We start from the raw sequence: 20,692 nt of genomic DNA, 5'->3' as shown, positions 1-20,692 counted from the left end.
GTCTAACCCTGCCCCCTGTCTAACCCCAACCTCCTGTCTAACCCCAACCTCCTGTCTAACCCCAGCCCCCTGTCTAACCCCAGCCCCCTGTCTAACCCTAACCTCCTGTCTAACCCTAACCTCCTGTCTAACCCTAACCTCCTGTCTAACCCCAACCTCCTGTCTAACCCCAACCTCCTGTCTAACCCTAACCTCCTGTCTAACCCTAACCTCCTGTCTAACCCTGTCTTCCTCTTTTTATCCGGTAGCATGTTGTAACATGTTTCCCCATGCTTCCAGTAGTAGCACACCCATTGGGTTTGTTTCAGAAAATCATTCCCTTCAACATAACCCTACAACTCCTCAGGTCCTGATGGCTTCCTTATAGAAGGGTGATAATGTTGGCATCGGTCACTGTGAAACAAGGCATTTCCTTTCCACATTAAAACATAAAACACAAAAAAATCCCTTTCATGCTTAACTTTAACGCTGGAAAATAAGTGAACATTAAAAACAACGAATTCCCAAACAGTCCAACTCCTCATAGGATGATCAGTAGTGACCAGGGTTCCATCAGGGTTCCATGATGACATGACAGACACCAGGGTTCCATGATGACATGACAGACACCAAGGTTCCATGATGACATGACAGACACCAGGGTTCCATGATGACATCAAAGCCACCAGGGTTCCAGCAGTCAGGAGTCCAAGTCTTCTCCAAAGGAAGTTGAACCTAACTCTAACTTTCCTCTGTTCTCCTGCTGAGTCCAGAACAGGAGCAGAAGATGCAGCACTCTGGTCTGGCTGGTCTTAGAAAATAATGTACAACCTGGAACCATAAAGGATTCTTCGATTTTCCCCATAGGAGAACCCACTGACAATAGCTATTTTTGGTTCCAAGTAGAACGGTTTAATTAATTCAAGGTTCTACGTGGAACAGTTTCATCACTAAAAGGTTCTAAGTAGAACCTGTTTCACCACCAAAAAGTTATACCTGGGACCAAAAAGGGTTCTCCTATGGGGACAAGAAAAGAGCCCTTTTAGAAAAGCCATTTTTTCTGAGTGTAGTTGTAGTCAGTCAGTCTAGCAGGGAGTCTGGTCTGGAGTAGCCAAACAGTCTGAAGTCTGGTTCATACAGCCTGTAGAGACTCCTCCTGGCCACTAGGGGCACCCTGCTGAACCAGTCCTCCTGCCAGCTGCTGGCCGTGTGGTTCCTGTGAGAGGGGGGGAAGTCAACCACGTTGTCCACCTTCAAAACCCTCAGCAGCTGTTCAGCATCCTCCTCAACCGTCTCCAGCTGACCCACAAAGTCATACTGGGAGGGGGCAGGGGAGAGAGGGGGAGAGAGAGAGAAAGTTAACCCAAACAAATTGACTAGCACGCACCAGCATCAGTCTGTGTTGTCTGTTTTCTTCTTTGTTAACAGTATCCCTTTCCGTCTCATAGTGAGAGAATGAACAGCAAACCTGGTTTCAAGAAACAGATAATGCAACGGCTCTCCCCTATTGGACCTAGATAGTGTGTGTGTGTGTATGTATTGATATGTAGGCTGTGTGTGCCATTTTTAAATGTATGTAGTTCTGTCCTTGAGCTGTTCTTGTCTATCAATGTTCTGTATCATGTTCTGTGTTCTGTGCTCTGTGTTCTGTGCTGTGCTGTGTGTTCTGTGCTGTGTGTTCTGTGTTCTGTGCTCTGTGTTCTGTGCTCTGTGCTGTGTGCTGTGTGCTCTGTGCTGTGTGCTCTGTGCTCTGTGTGGACCCCAGGAAGAGTAGCTGCTGCTTTTGCAACATCATTTGCCTCATCAATCTACACACAATAACCCATAATGACAAAGGGTTAGGGTTAGGGTTAGGGTACTGGTTTTTACAAATAAAATACCAATATTTACCCTCAGTAGACAGGGGTCATTTTCATAGAAATACAATTTGTTTTGTTGACATGTCCAAAATTGATATCTTTGAACATGTCTGTAACATTTGATTTGCCCCAAGACACAGTTTTGGAAATCCCTACAATTGCAGAGTTGCCTGAGTACCAACCCAATTGAAAGGTTGCTGCTTAAACAAAACAATAGAAAAGGCTCGACTTCCCTTATATTCTTGTCTACTAGATGAAATGGCTGACCCATTGGCAAAGGTGAAAAAACAATGGGAAGCAGATTTACACAGTGACATGTCCTCTGATGAATGGTCCTTATGACTGAACATGTTCAATACAACCTAGAAAGAAATGGGTAACACATTTATACAAGCTTGTTGAATGGCTGTTGGAGATGCAGCTGAGCCACAGGATCAATCAGTCCTATCTTAAGGACCCGTCCCTCTACTGCACTGGTAGAATAGTAGAATCCATGTTATTTGTAAAGTAGTGGGAACTGATGTTTGCTGGTCTGATAAATGCAGAACTCTTCTTTCACAAGAAGGTGGATCTTGTTGGCCCTTACTTCTGCCAAAATACTTATTCTTAGACATTGGATAATAATCTAGTATGTTCATATATTACCTGTATTTGACAGGGGTGGCATAGCCGGTAGACCTGTCTCCAGTGCTCGTTGAAGGGGGCGTCGCTCTCCGTCTTGGGGTCCAGTAGGTATTGGACGAACTCTGAGAAGGAGGGGCGGATTCCCGCAGGAAACGCGTCGCCCACTGCCGCGGGAGGTTCAGAGTGGTTACCATAGCGACGGAGCATGAGCAGAGCGAATCGGCGGTAGAATTCCTCGTTGGGCTGCTCAAACTTGTTCCGATACGCTGAGATGAGGCGGACGAACGGATCTCTGACGAACAGGAACTTAGTGTACTTCTGGAGCTTCACCTTGACAATAAACAAAACCACCTTTATTAAAACCACCTTCAAAACAAATACACAGTGCATTTGGAAAGAATTCACATTTTGTTACGTTGCAGCCTTATTTTAAAAATGGATTCAATATGTTTTCCCCCCTCAATCTACACACAATACCCCATAATGACATCACAATACCCCATAATGACATCACAATACCCCATAATGACACCACAATACCCCATAATGACACCACAATACCCCATAATGACATCACAATACCCCATAATGACATCACAATACCCCATAATGACATCACAATACTCCATAATGACATCACAATACCCCATAATGACAAAGGTACAAGTTGATACAGGTTTTTAGAAATGTTTTAAAATGTATTACAAATAAAAACAGATATACCTTATTTATAATAAGTATTCAGACCCTTCGCTATGAGACTTGAAATTGAGCTCAGGTGAATCCTGTTTCCATTGGTCATCCTTGAGATGTTTCTACAACTTTATTGGAGTCCACCTGTGATAAATTCAATTGATTGGACAGGATTTGGAAAGGCGCACACCTGTTTATATAAGGTCCCACAGTGTATGTCAGAGCAGAAACCAAGCCATGAGGTTGAAGGAATTGTCCGTAGAGCTCCGAGACAGGATAGTCTTGAGGCACAGATCTGGGGAAGGGAACCAAAACATTTCTGCCGTATTGATGGTCCCCAAGAACACAGTGTCCTCCATCATTCTGAAATGGAAGAAGTTTGGAACCACCAAGACTCTTCCTGGAACTGGCCGCCCGGCCAAACTGAGCAATCGGGGAAGAAGGGCCTTGGTCAAAGAGGTGACCAAGAACCCGATGGTCACTCTGAAAGAACTCCAGAGTTCGTCTGTGGAGATGGGAGAACCTTCCAGAAGGACAACCATCTCTGCAGCACTCCACCAATCAGGCCTTTATGATAGAGTGGCCAGACGGAAGCCACTTCTCATTAAAAGGCACATGACAGCCCACTTGGAGTTTGCCAAAAGGCACCTAAAGACTCTCCGACCATGAGAAACAAGATTCTCTGATGAATCCAAGATTGAACTTTTTGGCCTGAATGCCAAGCGTCACATCTGGAGGCACCATCCCTACAGTGAAGCACGGTGGTGGCAGCATCATGCTGTGGGGATGTTTGTCAGCGGCAGGGACTGGGAGACTAGTCAGGATCGAGGGAAAGATGAACGGTGCAAAGTACAGAGAAATCCTTGATGAAAACCTGCTCCAGAGCGCTCAGGACTTCGGACTGGGGTGAAGGTTCACCTTCCATCTCTGGAGAGACCTGAAAACAGCTGTGCAGCAACGCTCCCCATCCAACCTGACAGAGCTTGAGAGGATCTGCAGAGAAGAATGGGAGAAACTCTCCAAATACAGGTGTGCCAAGGTTGTAGCATCATACCCAGGAAGACTCTACGATGTAATCGCTGCCAAAGGTGCTTCAACAAACTACTAAGTAAAGGGTCTGGAAACTTATTTAAATGACATTGAAGTTTTATTTTTAATATATTTGCACACATTTCTAAAACTGTTTTTTGCTTTGTCATTATGGGGTATTGTGATGTCATTATGGGGTATTGTGATGTCATTATGGGATATTGTGATGTCATTATGGGATATTGTGTATAGATTGATGAGGGGGAAAAAACAATTTAATCAATTTTAGAATAAGGCTGTAACGTAACAAAATGTGGAAAAAGGGGTCTGAATACTTTCTAAATGCACTGAATACATCACTTTCAGCTTTTTATAATAAATTAAACCAAATGTGCCAGCTGTGAACTGACCACCATCAGGGTGCATGTCAGCTGTTAACTGACCACCATCAGGGTTCATGTCAGCTGTTAACTGACCTTCATCAGGGTTCATGTCAGCTGTTAACTGACCACCATCAGGGTTCATGTCAGCTGTTAACTGACCACCATCAGGGTTCATGTCAGCTGTTAACCGACCACCATCAGGGTTCATGTCAGCTGTTAACTGACCACCATCAGGGTTCATGTCAGCTGTTAACTGACCACCATCAGGGTTCATGTCAGCTGTTAACTAACCACCATCAGGGTTCATGTCAGCTGTTAACTGACCTTCATCAGGGTTCATGTCAGCTGTTAACTGACCACCATCAGGGTTCATGTCAGCTGTTAACTGACCACCATCAGGGTTCATGTCAGCTGTTAACTAACCACCATCAGGGTTCATGTCAGCTGTTAACTGACCTTCATCAGGGTTCGTGTCAGCTGTTAACTGACCACCATCAGGGTTCATGTCAGCTGTTAACTAACCACCATCAGGGTTCATGTCAGCTGTTAACTGACCACCATCAGGGTTCATGTCAGCTGTTAACTGACCACCATCAGGGTTCATGTTAGAGGTAAGAGATTAGAAGTGAACTGACCTTCATCAGGTGTCGTGAGAACTTCCCGTAGCGTTTCCAGAACTTGTTGAAGGTGAAGTGGAGGCTGCTGTTGTGGACCATCTCCTGAGGAACCGCCAGAGGGTCCCTGTACGGAACTCCCTCCTGGAGCAGACTCTCACTGAGCACGATCATGATCCTCTTCCAGTTACTACACGCCACCTACAGTCAATATAAATATACATACAATATACAGTGGGGCAAAAAGGTATTTAGTCAGCCACCAATTGTGCAAGTTCTCCCACTTAAAAAGATGAGAGGCCTGTCATTTCATCATAGGTACACTATGACAGACAAAATGAGAAAAAAAATCCAGAAAATCACATTGTAATATTTTTTATGAATTTATTTGAAAATTATGGTGGAAAATAAGTTTTTGGTCAATAACAAAAGTTTCTCAATACTTTGTTATATACCCTTTGTTGGCAATGACAGAGGTCAAACGTTTTCTGTAAGTCTTCACAAGGTTTTCACACACTGTTGCTGGTATTTTGGCCCATTCCTCCATGCAGATCTCCTCTAGAGCAGTGATGTTTTGGGGCTGTTGCTGGGCAACACAGACTTTCAACTCCCTCCAAAGATTTTCTATGGGGTTGAGATCTGGAGACTGGCTAGGCCACTCCAGGACCTTGAAATGCTTCTTACGAAGCCACTCCTTCATTGCCCGGGCGGTGTGTTTGGGATCATTGTCATGCTGAAAGACCCAGCCACGTTTCATCTTCAATGCCCTTGCTGATGGAAGGAGGTTTTCACTCAAAATCTCACGATACATGGCCCCATTCATTCTTTCCTTTACACGGATCAGTCGTCCTGGTCCCTTTGCAGAAAAACAGCCCCAAAGCATGATGTTTCCACCCCCATGCTTCACAGTAGGTATGGTGTTCTTTGGATGCAACTCAGCATTCTTTGTCCTCCAAACACGACGAGTTTAGTTTTTACCAAAACGTTATATTTTGGTTTCATCTGACCATATGACATTCTCCCAATCTTCTTCTGGATCATCCAAATGCTCTCTAGCAAACTTCCGACGGGCCTGGACATGTACTGGTTTAAGCAGGGGGACACGTCTGGCACTGCAGGATTTGAGTCCCTGGCGGCGTAGTGTGTTACTGATGGTAGGCTTTGTTACTTTGGTCCCAGCTCTCTGCAAGTCATTCACTAGTCATTACACTGTGTGGTTCTGGGATTTTTGCTCACTGTTCTTGTGATCATTTTGACCCCACGGGGTGAGATCTTGCGTGGAGCCCCAGATCGAGGAAGATTATCAGTGGTCTTGTATGTCTTCCATTTCCTAATAATTGCTCCCACAGTTGATTTCTTCAAACCAAGCTGCTTACCTATTGCAGATTCAGTCTTGTGGACAGGTGTCTTTTATACTGATAACAAGTTCAAACAGGTGCCATTAATACAGGTAACGAGTGGTGGACAGAGGAGCCTCTTAAAGAAGAAGTTACAGGTCTGTGAGAGCCAGAAATCTTGCTAGTTTGTAGGTGACCAAATACTTATTTTCTACCATAATTTGCAAATAAATTCATTAAAACTCCTACAATGTGATTTTCTGGAAAAACATTTTTCTCATTTTGTCTGTCATAGTTGAAGTGTACCTATGATGAAAATTACAGGCCTCTCTCATATTTTTAAGTGGGAGAACTTGCACAATTGGTGGCTGACTAAATACTTTTTTGCCCCACTGTATACAGTACCAGTCAAAAGTTAGGACACACCTATTCATTCAAGGGTTTTCTTTATTTTGACTATTTTCTATATTGTAAAATAATAGTGAAAACATCAAAACTATAAAATAACACATATGGAATCACGTAGTAACCAAACAAGTGTTAAACAAATCAAAATATATTTTCTATTGTAGCCACCCTTTGCATAGCTTTGCACACTCTTGGCATTCTCTCAACCAGCTTCATGAGGATTGCTTTTCCAACCGTATTGAAGGAGTTCCCACATATGCTGAGCACTTGTTGGCTGATTTTCCTTCACTCTGCATTCCAACTCATCCCAAACCATCTCAATCTCAAGAGGTGGGGTGATTGTGGAGGCCAGGTCATCTAATGCATTACTCCATCACTCTCCTTCTTCTAATCCCTACACAGCCAAGTAGGACCCAGCACCACATTGGACAGTAGGTATGGGCTTCTTTTCTGCATCTTTCTTTTAACTCCACTGGTGTGCATGGCCAAAGACCTGGCCAAAGACCTCTACTTTTATGTCATCCTAAAAATGTAAACGCCTGGAGATTGCTAAACGGCATTGGAACTTGGATTGGAACCTGTGCAATGGTCAGATTACATAAAAATAGAGCTCTTTGGCCAAGCACACCAGTGGTGGGTTTGACTCCGAGTGGCACAGCGGTCTGAGGCACTGCATCTCAGTGCTGAGACCCTGACCTGTTCACCTGACGTGCTACCTTGTCCGGACTTTTATTTATTTATTTGTTTAACTCTCTCTCTCTACCGCACCTGCTGTCTCTAACTCTGAATGCTCGGCTATGAAAAGCCAACTGACATTTACTCCTGAGGTGCTGACCTGTTAAACCCTCTATCAATCAATCAAATGTATTCATAAAGCCCTTCATACATCAGCCGATATCACAAGGTGCTATACAGAAACCCAGCCTAAAACCCCAAACAGCAAGCAATGCAGATGTAGAAGCACGGTGGCTAGGAAAAACTCCCTAGAAAGGCCAGAACCTAGGAAGAAACCTAGAGAGGAACCAGGCTGTGAGGGGTGTTCAGTCCTCTTCTGGCTGTGACGGGTGAAGATTATGGCCAAGGTGTCCAAGATGTTCAAACGTTCATAGATGACCAGCAGGGTCAATTAATAATAATCAGGGGGTGCAACAGGTCAGCACCTCAGGAGCTAACCACTGTGATGATTATTATTATTTGACCCTGCTGGTCATTATGAACATTTGAACAACTTGGCCATGTACTGTTATAATCTCCACGCAGCACAGCCAGAAGAGGACTGGCCACCCCTCACAGCCTGGTTCCTCTCTAGGTTTCTTCCTAGGTTCTGGCCTTTCTTGGGAGTTTTTCCTAGCCACCGTGCTTCTACATCTGCATTGCTTGCTGTTTGGGGTTTTAGGCTGGTGTAAAAATGGCTTCATGAACATATTTGATTTGATTAGAGGCATCACTACAGGTTCGAATCCAGGCTGTATCACAACCGGCCGTGATTGGGAGTCCCATAGGGCGGCGCACAATTGGCACAGCGTCGTCCGGGTTTGGCCATCATTGTAAATAGGTCAGTTAATAATTTGTTCTGAACTGACTTGCCTGGTTAAATAAAGGTTAAATAAAACAATATGAGCCCGTGGCCGTTTGTGTGTGTGTGTGTGTGTACCTTGGGGACATAGCAGTATATGATACCGTGGCGGTCGTCGACGATCAGGTGATCCAGCTCCCTGTTGGGGATGTCGTCAAACGAACGGTTCTTTCCCGGAAAAGCCAGGTCATCACCATGGTGACAGAGGTCATGGAGACGCTGCCGCCTTCTCTCCTGAAAAGAGAGAGAGTGGGGAGAGAGCGGAGGGGGGAGAGAGCGAGAGGCATTAAAACAAGAGTGAGAGGTGAGAGAGAGAAACAAATTTGACCCCAATAACTACTGTGGGATATTTGTCAACAGCAACCTTGGGAAAATCCTCTGCATTGAGCAAATGTCAAATTGTATTTTTTTACCAAATTACTGTATGATAGACCACGTACTCACCCTGCATACCCTAATTAACAAACAAACTAACTAAAAGAAAGGCAAAGTCTTCTCATGCTTTGTTGATTTCAAAAAATATTTGACTCAATTTGGTATGAGGGCCTGCTATACAAATTGATGGACAGTGGTGTTGGGGAAAAAACATACGACATTATAAAATCTATGTACACAAAAAACAAGTGTGCAGTTAAGATTGGCAAAAAAAAAACATCAATTTCTTTCCACAGGGTTGTGGAGTGAGACAGGGATGCAGCTTGAGCCCCACCCTCTTCAACATATATATCAAGGAATCGGTGAGGGCACTAGAACAGTCTGCAACCGGCCTCACCCTACTAGAATCTGAAGTCAAATGTCTACTGTTTGCTGATGATCTGGTGCTCCTGTCCCCAAACAAGGAGGGCCTACAGCAGCACCAAGATCTTCTGCACAGATTCTGTCAGACCTGGGCCCTGACAGTAAATCTCAGTAAGACAAAAATAATGGTGTTCCAAAAAAGGTCCAGTTACCAGGACCACAAATAAAAATTCCATCTAGACACCGTTGCCCTAGAGCACACAAAAAACTATACATAACTCGGCCAAACATCAGTGCCACAGAGCTGTGATCGATCTGAGAGACAAGGCAAGAAGAGCCTTCTATACCATAAAAAGGAACATACCATTTAAAATCCCAATTAGGATCTGGCTAAAAATACTCGAATCATGTTATAGAACCCATTGCCCTTTATGGTTTTGAGGTATGGGGTCCGCTCACCAACCAAGAATAAACTAAATGAGACAAACACCAAATTGAGACATGCATGCAGAATTCTGCAAAAACATCCTCTGTGTACAAAGTAAAACATGCAGAGTAATGTATGCAGAGCAGAATTAGGCCGATACCTGCTAATTATCAAAATCCAGAAAAGAGCTGTTAAATTCTACAACCACCTAAAAGGAAGCAATTCCCAAACCTTCCATAACAAAGCCATCACCTACAGAGAGATGAATCTGGAGAAGAGTCCCCTAAGCAAGCTGGTTCTGCGACTCTGTTCATAAACACAAACACAAACAGACCCCACTGAGTCCCAGGACAGCAACACAATTAGACCCAATCATGAGAAAACAAAAAGATAATTACTTGAGACATTGGAAAGAATTAACAAAAAAACTGAGCAAACTGGAATGCTATTTGGTCCTAAACAGAGAGCACCGTGGCAGAATACCTGACCACTGTGACTGACACAAACTTAAGGAAAGCTTTGACTATGTACAGACTTAGAGAGCATAGCCTTGCTATTGAGAAAGGACGCCGTAGGCAGACCTGGCTAGCAAGAGAAGACAGGCTATGTGCACACTGCCCACAAAATGAGGTGGAAACTAAGCTGCACTTCCTAACCTCCTGCCCAATGTATGACCATATTAGAGACACATATTTCCCTCAGATTAAACACAGACCTACAAAGAATTAAAAAACAAACCCAATTTTGATAAACTCCCATATTTACTCGGTGAAATACCAGTGCGCCATCACAGCAGCAAGATGTGTGACCTGTTGCCACAAGAAAAGGGAAACCAGTGAAGAACAAACACATTTAAGTTTGATTTATTTTCCCTTTTGTACTTTAACTATTTGCAAGTGATAAGACATTTGAAATGTCTTTATTCTTTTTAACTTTTGTGAGTGTAATGTTTTCTGTAAATTTGTATTGTTTATTTCACTTTTGTTTATTATCTACTTCACTTGCTTTGGCAATGTAAACAGATGTTTTCCCATGCCAACAGAGCCCTTACATTGAATTGCATTGAGAGGGAGGGTTAGGATTACCTGTCCTAGTCGTTTCTCGGGGTCGATGGGCGTCAGATGGACTTTCCACTCCCTCCGGGGAACGTACCGCTCCTCAGCGTGCTCTGATTGGTTGGCAGAGTCTGGGGGGGCGGAATCTGTAGGATCATTGGTTCCCTCCAGGAACTGGTTTACGAAGGCATTGATGTCAGAGAGGAAGGAGGGGGTTGGGTGTGTGGGGGAGTGGTGAGGGGCGGGCCGGGGGGAGAGGGGGGGCAGGTAGAGGTGAGAGGCTCCAACGTCGTCCCAGTAGAGAATAATCAACAGGATCATAAAGACTGAACCCAGAACCAGAGAGACACGGAACCACCTCCACTTCCCCATGTTGACACCCTTAACACAAGCAGCAGAGAACATAGACTGTTACACAAACACTGTTACACAAACACACTAGAGGTCGACCCATTAATCGAAATGGCCGATTAATTAGGGCCAAATTTCAAGTTTTCATAACAATCGGGAATCTGCATTTTTGGACGCCGATTATGGCCGATTACATTGCACTCCACGAGGAGACTGCGTGGCAGGCTGACTACCTGTTACACGAGTGCAGCTAGGAGCCAAGGTAAGTTGCTAGCTAGCATTAAACTTATCTTATAAAAAACTATCAATCTTCACAACTACACATGGTTGATGATATTACTAGTTTATCTAGCTTGTCCTGCGTTGTATATAATCGATGCGGTGCCGGTTAATTTAGCATCAAATCACAGCCTACTTTGCCAAACGGGGGATGATTTAACAAGCAAATTCACGAAAAAAGCACTGTCGTTGCACCAATGTGTGCCTAACCATAAACATCAATGCCTTTCTTAAAATCAATACACAAGTATATATTTTTAAACCTGCATATTTTGTTCATATTGCCTGCTAACATGAATTTATATTAACTAGGGAAATTGTGTCACTTCTCTTGCATTCTGTGCAAGCAGAGTCAGGGTAAATGCAGCAATTTGGGCTGCCTGGCTTGTTGCGAACTGTGTGAAGACCATTTCTTCCTAACAAAGACCGTAATTAATTTGACAGAACATAATTATGACATAACATTAAAGGTTGTGCAATGTAACAGCAATATTCAGACTTAGATAAAATACGGAACGGTTCCGTCTTTCACTGAAATAATTAATGTTTTGTTTTCAAAATGATAGTTTCCGGATTTGACCATATTAATGACCTAAGGCTCGTATTTCTGTGTGTTGTTATAATTAAATCTATGATAGAGCAGTCTGACTAAGTGGTGGTAGGCAGCAGCAGGCTCGTAAGCATTCATTCAAACAGCACTTTCCTGCGTTTGCCAGCAGCTCTTCGCAGTGCTTCAAGCATTGAGCTGTTTATGACTTCAAGCCTGTCAACTCCCGAGATTAGGCTGGCAATACTATGGTGCCTATAAGAACATCCAATAGTCAAAGGTATATGAAATACAAATGGTATAGAGAGAAATAGTCCTATAATAACTACAACCTTGTCGTATTGATGGCGCAGCGTGATATGAATACATACTTATTTTAATAAAGAAAGAACACTAAACAAAATAACCGTGACGCTATATAAACCGAGTGCTGACAGGCAACTACACATAGACAATAACTCACAAAACCAAAACGGAAAATGGCAACCTAAATAGGATCCCCAATCAGAGACAACGATAAACAGCTGCCTCTGATTGGGAACGAATTCAGGCCACCATAGACCTACATTTACCTAGACATACCAAAACCCCATAGATGTACAAAAACCCTAGACAAGACAAAAACACACATAGCACCCTCGTCACATTCTGACCTAACCAAAATAATAAAGAAAACAAAGATAACTAAGGTCAGGGTGTAACAAAACCTAAAACTTTTTCCCTGGGAATATTGAAGACTCATGTTAAAAGGAACCACCAGCCTTCATATGTTCTCATGTTCTGAGCAAGGAAGTGAAACGTTAGCTTTCTTACATGGCACATATTGCACTTTTACTTTCTTCTCCAACACTTTGTTTTTGCATTATTTAAACCAAATTGAACATGTTTCATTATTTATTTGAGACTAAATTGATTTTATTGATGTATTATATTAAGTTAGAATAAAAGTGTTCATTCAGTATTGTTGTAATTGTCATTAATACAAATATATATATAAAAATCGTCCGATTAACCGATATCGGCTTTTTTTCGTCCTCCAATAAATCGGTATCGGCGTTGAAAAATCAGAATCGGTCGACCTCTAAAACACACACACTGAATTCAGGACTTGTGAAATTAATAATTTAATTAATTTATCCAAATAGTTTAACCTTCTTTTTGCTGGTCTGGCTTTCAAGTTTGTCTATGAAAATGCCCTTTTTTTATTATCACAATTAAAACCAGAATCATGCTTAATGCACATTCACTAATAATGACTCACTTCACGTAGCAGACATTATAGAAAATTACCAAAGATCTCATAAACAATCTCTCAAGCACAAGCCTAGGTGCTAGTGCAGGGGTGGGCAATTCCAGTCCTCAGGGCCTGATTGGTATCAGTTTTGTCCCAGCTAACACACCTAACTCCAATAATGACCTAATCATGAGAAAAAGTCGCTAACTATAGTGACAAAGTTGCTAAATATAGGGACAAAGTCATTGGAAGGGTCTGAAAAGTTGCTAAATATAGGGACAAAGTAACTAAATATAGCGACAAAGTAACAAAATATAGCGACAAAGTAACAAAATATAGGGACAACGTATCAAAATATAGGGACAAAGTAACTAAATATAGGGACAAGTCATTACAAATAGCGCCAAAGTAACTAAATGTAGGGACAAGTCATTACATATAGCGGCAAAGTAACTAAATATAGCGACAAAGTAACTAAATATAGGGACAAAGTAACTAAATATAGGGACAAAGTCACTGGAAGGGTCTGAGAAGTCACTAAATATAGGAACAAAGTAACTAAATATAGGGACAAAGTAACAAAATATAGGGACAAAGTAACAAAATATAGGGACAAAGTCATTGGAAGGGTCTGAAATGTTGCTAAATATAGGAACAAAGTAACTAAATATAGGGACAAAGTAACTAAATATAGGGACAAAGTCATTGGAAGGGTGTGAAATGTTGCTAAATATAGGAACAAAGTAACTAAATATAGGGACAAAGTAACTAAATATAGGGCACATATTGCACTTTTACTTTCTTCTCCAACACTTTGTTTTTGCATTATTTAAACCAAATTGAACATGTTTCATTATTTATTTGAGACTAAATTGATTTTATTGATGTATTATATTAAGTTAGAATAAAAGTGTTCATTCAGTATTGTTGTAATTGTCATTAATACAAATATATATATAAAAATCGTCCGATTAACCAATATCGGCTTTTTTTCGTCCTCCAATAAATCGGTATCGGCGTTGAAAAATCAGAATCGGTCGACCTCTAAAACACACACACTGAATTCAGGACTTGTGAAATTAATAATTTAATTAATTTATCCAAATAGTTTAACCTTCTTTTTGCTGGTCTGGCTTTCAAGTTTGTCTATGAAAATGCCCTTTTTTTATTATCACAATTAAAACCAGAATCATGCTTAATGCACATTCACTAATAATGACTCACTTCACGTAGCAGACATTATAGAAAATTACCAAAGATCTCATAAACAATCTCTCAAGCACAAGCCTAGGTGCTAGTGCAGGGGTGGGCAATTCCAGTCCTCAGGGCCTGATTGGTATCAGTTTTGTCCCAGCTAACACACCTAACTCCAATAATGACCTAATCATGAGAAAAAGTCGCTAACTATAGTGACAAAGTTGCTAAATATAGGGACAAAGTCATTGGAAGGGTCTGAAAAGTTGCTAAATATAGGGACAAAGTAACTAAATATAGCGACAAAGTAACAAAATATAGCGACAAAGTAACAAAATATAGGGACAACGTATCAAAATATAGGGACAAAGTAACTAAATATAGGGACAAGTCATTACAAATAGCGCCAAAGTAACTAAATGTAGGGACAAGTCATTACATATAGCGGCAAAGTAACTAAATATAGCGACAAAGTAACTAAATATAGGGACAAAGTAACTAAATATAGGGACAAAGTCACTGGAAGGGTCTGAGAAGTCACTAAATATAGGAACAAAGTAACTAAATATAGGGACAAAGTAACAAAATATAGGGACAAAGTAACAAAATATAGGGACAAAGTCATTGGAAGGGTCTGAAATGTTGCTAAATATAGGAACAAAGTAACTAAATATAGGGACAAAGTAACTAAATATAGGGACAAAGTCATTGGAAGGGTGTGAAATGTTGCTAAATATAGGAACAAAGTAACTAAATATAGGGACAAAGTAACTAAATATAGGGCACATATTGCACTTTTACTTTCTTCTCCAACACTTTGTTTTTGCATTATTTAAACCAAATTGAACATGTTTCATTATTTATTTGAGACTAAATTGATTTTATTGATGTATTATATTAAGTTAGAATAAAAGTGTTCATTCAGTATTGTTGTAATTGTCATTAATACAAATATATATATAAAAATCGTCCGATTAACCAATATCGGCTTTTTTTCGTCCTCCAATAAATCGGTATCGGCGTTGAAAAATCAGAATCGGTCGACCTCTAAAACACACACACTGAATTCAGGACTTGTGAAATTAATAATTTAATTAATTTATCCAAATAGTTTAACCTTCTTTTTGCTGGTCTGGCTTTCAAGTTTGTCTATGAAAATGCCCTTTTTTTATTATCACAATTAAAACCAGAATCATGCTTAATGCACATTCACTAATAATGACTCACTTCACGTAGCAGACATTATAGAAAATTACCAAAGATCTCATAAACAATCTCTCAAGCACAAGCCTAGGTGCTAGTGCAGGGGTGGGCAATTCCAGTCCTCAGGGCCTGATTGGTATCAGTTTTGTCCCAGCTAACACACCTAACTCCAATAATTACCTAATCATGAGAAAAAGTCGCTAACTATAGTGACAAAGTTGCTAAATATAGGGACAAAGTCATTGGAAGGGTCTGAAAAGTTGCTAAATATAGGGACAAAGTAACTAAATATAGCGACAAAGTAACAAAATATAGCGACAAAGTAACAAAATATAGGGACAACGTATCAAAATATAGGGACAAAGTAACTAAATATAGGGACAAGTCATTACAAATAGCGCCAAAGTAACTAAATGTAGGGACAAGTCATTACATATAGCGGCAAAGTAACTAAATATAGCGACAAAGTAACTAAATATAGGGACAAAGTAACTAAATATAGGGACAAAGTCACTGGAAGGGTCTGAGAAGTCACTAAATATAGGAACAAAGTAACTAAATATAGGGACAAAGTAACAAAATATAGGGACAAAGTAACAAAATATAGGGACAAAGTCATTGGAAGGGTCTGAAATGTTGCTAAATATAGGAACAAAGTAACTAAATATAGGGACAAAGTAACTAAATATAGGGACAAAGTCATTGGAAGGGTGTGAAATGTTGCTAAATATAGGAACAAAGTAACTAAATATAGGGACAAAGTAACTAAATATAGGGACAAGTCATTACATTAGCAGCACTGGTAAGAATTGTTAGTGCCAGTTGCTATCAAACGGAGCACAGCCATTGGTTCCCCAACATTCTGGGCAGTGCTTAGCGAAAGGTCAGCTGAATGTAAAATAGGCCTACAGTATCAGTTCAAATGAACTGTCTGGGAAAGGAGATGGTGTGATCACTTTGGCCGCTCATGATAACATTGTTGCACTGATGCATTGCAAATAGTTGCACAGGACAGACAGAGAGATGAGCACAGTGTAAAAGAAGACCCAAAAGAATTGACAGCATTAGAATAATGGAAATCACTTGCAAACCACTGCAGCAACAAGGCAAGCAATGACATGCTGTAAAAGATGCGCAGGATAAACAGCATGTTTCATTAAATCTACTCGAGCAGTCTTTATCAAACCCAGGTATGTGGACCGGCGCCGGTCCATGGAGGAATGCTTGTCGGTCTGCAGAATATTTGTCTTGAATATGTTTGGCGGGTTATTTGGTCCACGGCATATATTTGACTCTTGCCCTAGGACCACTTGCGAAGTATAGCAACACCAAATACACACACACACAAGCTAGCCCTGCTCCACAGTCTGCATGCTCTCTGGCCGTGTCTAGACTTGACAGTTCATGCAGCTTTTGTATTCTGATCATTGAATTCCGACACGTCATGGATCTGCACCTACATTTAAATGTGTCTACTTTGTCCACATTGTGTCCAGATTCCCTTGACTGAAATGCCAGTATGCATTCTGCAAACAGTGGAACAGGCTAAATCTGATAATAACACGACAACCTGATAGCAGTTGCCCACTATCCAGCTAACTTATGTAGCTAGACAGCCAGCTAGCAAAGCTAAAGAGACACGCTAGGAATGGATTTCCTCCAACGTTTAATGGAAAAAGGTGCCTCGCTCCCAAAACACGTTTTCTGGAGATTTGTGGGTGAAGTACTGATAACGTCTCCCACTGTATGTGCTTTCGGCAGCCTGATAGTCCAGACTGAGGAGAAATCCGCACATAATGCATCCCTGACCACCTCCCGGAGTGGTCACCCAGATATGAACACAATCAGACCACAATCAGACTTTTGTGCATCTAGACTTGTCTTTTCAATGCGATCTTCGTATTCTGTTAGCAGAAGTCGCATGTAAGTGTCAAGCGTAGACACCCAGCCTCTTTCTCCCTGGATTTGTTTCAAAGGAAAGCTGCCTACCAAAACCGGTCTGTGTGATATGTCAGACCTGCCTCAGCAACAATGCTATGAAGCCATAAAACATTTGCTGACATTTAGAAACAAAGCATCAACATCTCAAGGATAACATAGAGCTACAGAGCTACTATTTTTATTTCTTAACTGGTTATTGAAGCGCTCCTCCCATTCTCCATTCAAGTGCTTAGGTAATGGTAAGTAGGCTTCAGCGTGTCACACACCACTGCAATGAGCTGGAGGCAGAATGCATTTTAAAAACATACTTAATTGTGTGAAACCTTAACGTTTTACTTCAAATTATGAGGCACTTTGCTTCAAAGTAGCCGAGCCAAAATCCATTTCTATAAATGTGGAGGCATTTATTTTATGGCGGCAGGTGAGTGGAGCTGAGTCCAGCTGAGTGGATAAGAGCATTGGGCCAGTAACCGAAAGGTTGCTGGTTTGAATCCCCGAGCCAACTAGGTGAAAAACCTATGGATGTGCCCTTGAGCAAGGAACTTAACACTAATTGCTCTGGAAAAGAGCATCTGCTAAATGACTAAAATGTAAAAAAAATAAAAATAAAGATTTCCATATGACATTGAAACCAGTAACCTATTTCTCTCGTGTTTTATTAGTTTTCAAATACATTTGCTTTAATTTTACAGTAGCCAAAGGCACAATCCTAGTCATATTAGCATCCCATGCTAGTTGATGATAATCCTGGTCATATTAGCATCCCATGCTAGTTGATGATAATCCTGGTCATATTAGCATCCCATGCTAGTTGATGATAATCCTGGTCATATTAGCATCCCATGCTAGTTGATGATAATCCTAGTCATATTAGCATCCCATGCTAGTTGATGATAATCCTGGTCATATTAGCATCCCATGCTAGTTGATGATAATCCTAGTCATATTAGCATCCCATGCTAGTTGATGATAATCCTAGTCATATTAGCAATCTTCAAAGTGCATCGGAATTTGGTAAGAAGGACTTCATTGCATCCTGTAGTTGCATGTTCTGCCAAAATGAATTACCATAATGTAAATGTAATTCTGTCATTCTGAGCACTGTGGGTGAATTACCATAATGTAAACATTCTGAGCACTGTGGGTGAATTACCATAATGTAAATGTAATTCTGTCATTCTGAGCACTGTGGGTAAATTACCATAATGTAAATGTAATTATGTCATTCTGAGCACTGTGGGTGAATTACCATAATGTAAATGTGATTCTGTCATTCTGAGCACTGTGGGTGAATTACCATAATGTAAATGTAATTCTGTCATTCTGAGCACTGTGGGTGAACTACCATAATGTAAATGTGATTCTGTGGGTGGATGCCATAATCAGATTACCAACCAATGCATATGGGTCCAGAGACACATTTTCCTAACGGAAACCCTGGTACGTACGCACACGCACACTAAGGACCTATAACCTATTACTACTAATAATAAAGGTTATGTGGCTGTCATTCCAATTATTATTATTTTTATCGATGTTTTACTAGTGATATTCTTCCTACTGTTCTTGCTATTGCAGTTGTTGTTGTTGCATCTGCCCCTCTCAGATAAAAATATAGTAATTACTATTCCATCTCTTCTGAAGTGTTCTCTGTGTTAAAACACAGAGCTTCACAGTTATTTTCCAACCATTCTAAATATGGAACTCTGCAGCTATAGTGTGTCACTTCCTCTTCCTGTAGAGATGTACACACACAATTCTGTAGTTAGAAGCAGAGGAGAGAAGAGGGAGGGGAGGAGAGGAGAGGAAGACAGGAGAGAGGAGAAGAGGAAGAGAGTGGAGAGATGAGAGGAGGGAGAGGAGGACAGGAGAGAGGGGAGGAGAGATGAGAGGAGGAGAGACAAAAGGAGGAGTGGAGAGGAAAGGAGGAGAGGAGGTTAAAGGGAGGAGAGGAGGGAGAGGAGGGCAGGAGAGGGGAGGGGAGGAGAGATGAGAGGAGGAGAGATGAGAGGAGGGAGAGGAGGACAAGGGAGAGGAAGGCAGGAGAGATGAGGAGAGATGAGAGGAGGAGAGATGAGGACAAGGGAGAGGAGGGCAGGAGAGAGGAGGGGAGGAGAGAGGAGGGGAGGAGAGATGAGAGGAGGAGAGATGAGGAGAGGAGAGATGAGGAGAGGTGAGAGGAGGACAGGAGAGGAAAGGACTGGAGAGAGGAGGATAAAAGGGAGGAAAGGAGAGTGGGGGAGAGGAGAGAGGGGAGGAGTCTGTATGCTCCAGGAAGAAATAAGACTATTAGTCCGATTCCTTCACTCACTGTTCCACACAACTCGCATAGGAAACATGGGACTGACACACACACACGTCTCACCTTCAGCTAGATGATATAAGAGCAGATGGGTTAGAGATTATGGTTAGGTTATGGGTTCAGATACACCGTTATTACAGCGGGGTTTAGTCACGTGCAGCAGCAGCAGCCCGGTTGGGTCTCGCGAATACAATGTCGCCTTTCACAGCGCAAGGCGAGGAGCGAACAGAACGGGCTTTACATCAGGAGCTGTTTAGAAACGGATTGAGCTGCGACTGATGAATATACATACTTCTAAGGGTGTGGGTTAGATGCATACACATGTTAGGGAAAGGAGATTCGGGCTGGGATGGAGAGAGGAAGGACAATTATCTGTGACTAGTTGCAGACCAGCGGTCTCTTCTCCTTACTCAGCCCTGTCAGACACCCTGTTTCCCAGCGGAGCGCAGCTCAGTGACACGGAGCTGTATCTCTCTGTACCATGTACTCTAACACTATCTATCATGACGTTAGAGACTCTTTATTACCGGAAACACAACTCACCTCCGCCAGGGTCTCGAGCTCTCCCCGTTCCCGCCGCGTCAGCTGAGATGCGCAAGCAGCTTATTTGTGTCCAGATCGAGAGGCTGTTCACAAAGCACGGAAACATCGCGAGAGTTTGTGCTCTGTTTCTACAGAGCGAGATGAATCAAAAGTATGGGGCCAATTGCATGTATTGAATTTAAAATAAATCATAAACTTGGAAAATAAAGTTGAAAATGTAAACATGATATTTGCAAGGAAAGGTGAAATAATGGATGTTGAAATATTTTTTTTTTGTATACTGTGGAGAAAGATGCTGGTATATGTATGTTTACTCAGCCAGCGGCGATTCATTTGCAGTCTGGACGCGGAGGGGTGAACATCTCCTGCTCTGACT

General features: G+C 41.7%; 1 protein-coding gene across 1 annotated transcript; it reads right to left on the bottom strand.

Annotated features, from left to right (window-relative positions):
- Positions 1-495: 495 nt before the first annotated feature.
- Positions 496-20,391, bottom strand: LOC139400942 (carbohydrate sulfotransferase 12-like). Its single transcript, XM_071145475.1, has 6 exons — positions 20,317-20,391; positions 10,753-11,103; positions 8,581-8,736; positions 5,203-5,382; positions 2,484-2,792; positions 496-1,296 (listed from the first exon to the last, which is right to left on the bottom strand). Exons 2-6 carry the CDS (start codon positions 11,092-11,094, stop codon positions 1,060-1,062), a joined length of 1,224 nt encoding a protein of 407 aa, XP_071001576.1. The 5' UTR covers positions 11,095-11,103; positions 20,317-20,391; the 3' UTR covers positions 496-1,059.
- Between the last annotated feature and the right edge of the window lie 301 nt (positions 20,392-20,692).

This window comes from Oncorhynchus clarkii, unplaced genomic scaffold, assembly GCF_045791955.1.
Source record: "Oncorhynchus clarkii lewisi isolate Uvic-CL-2024 unplaced genomic scaffold, UVic_Ocla_1.0 unplaced_contig_11040_pilon_pilon, whole genome shotgun sequence".
Taxonomy (NCBI): domain Eukaryota; kingdom Metazoa; phylum Chordata; class Actinopteri; order Salmoniformes; family Salmonidae; genus Oncorhynchus; species Oncorhynchus clarkii.
This window is presented reverse-complemented; position numbering and strand designations above follow the sequence as displayed.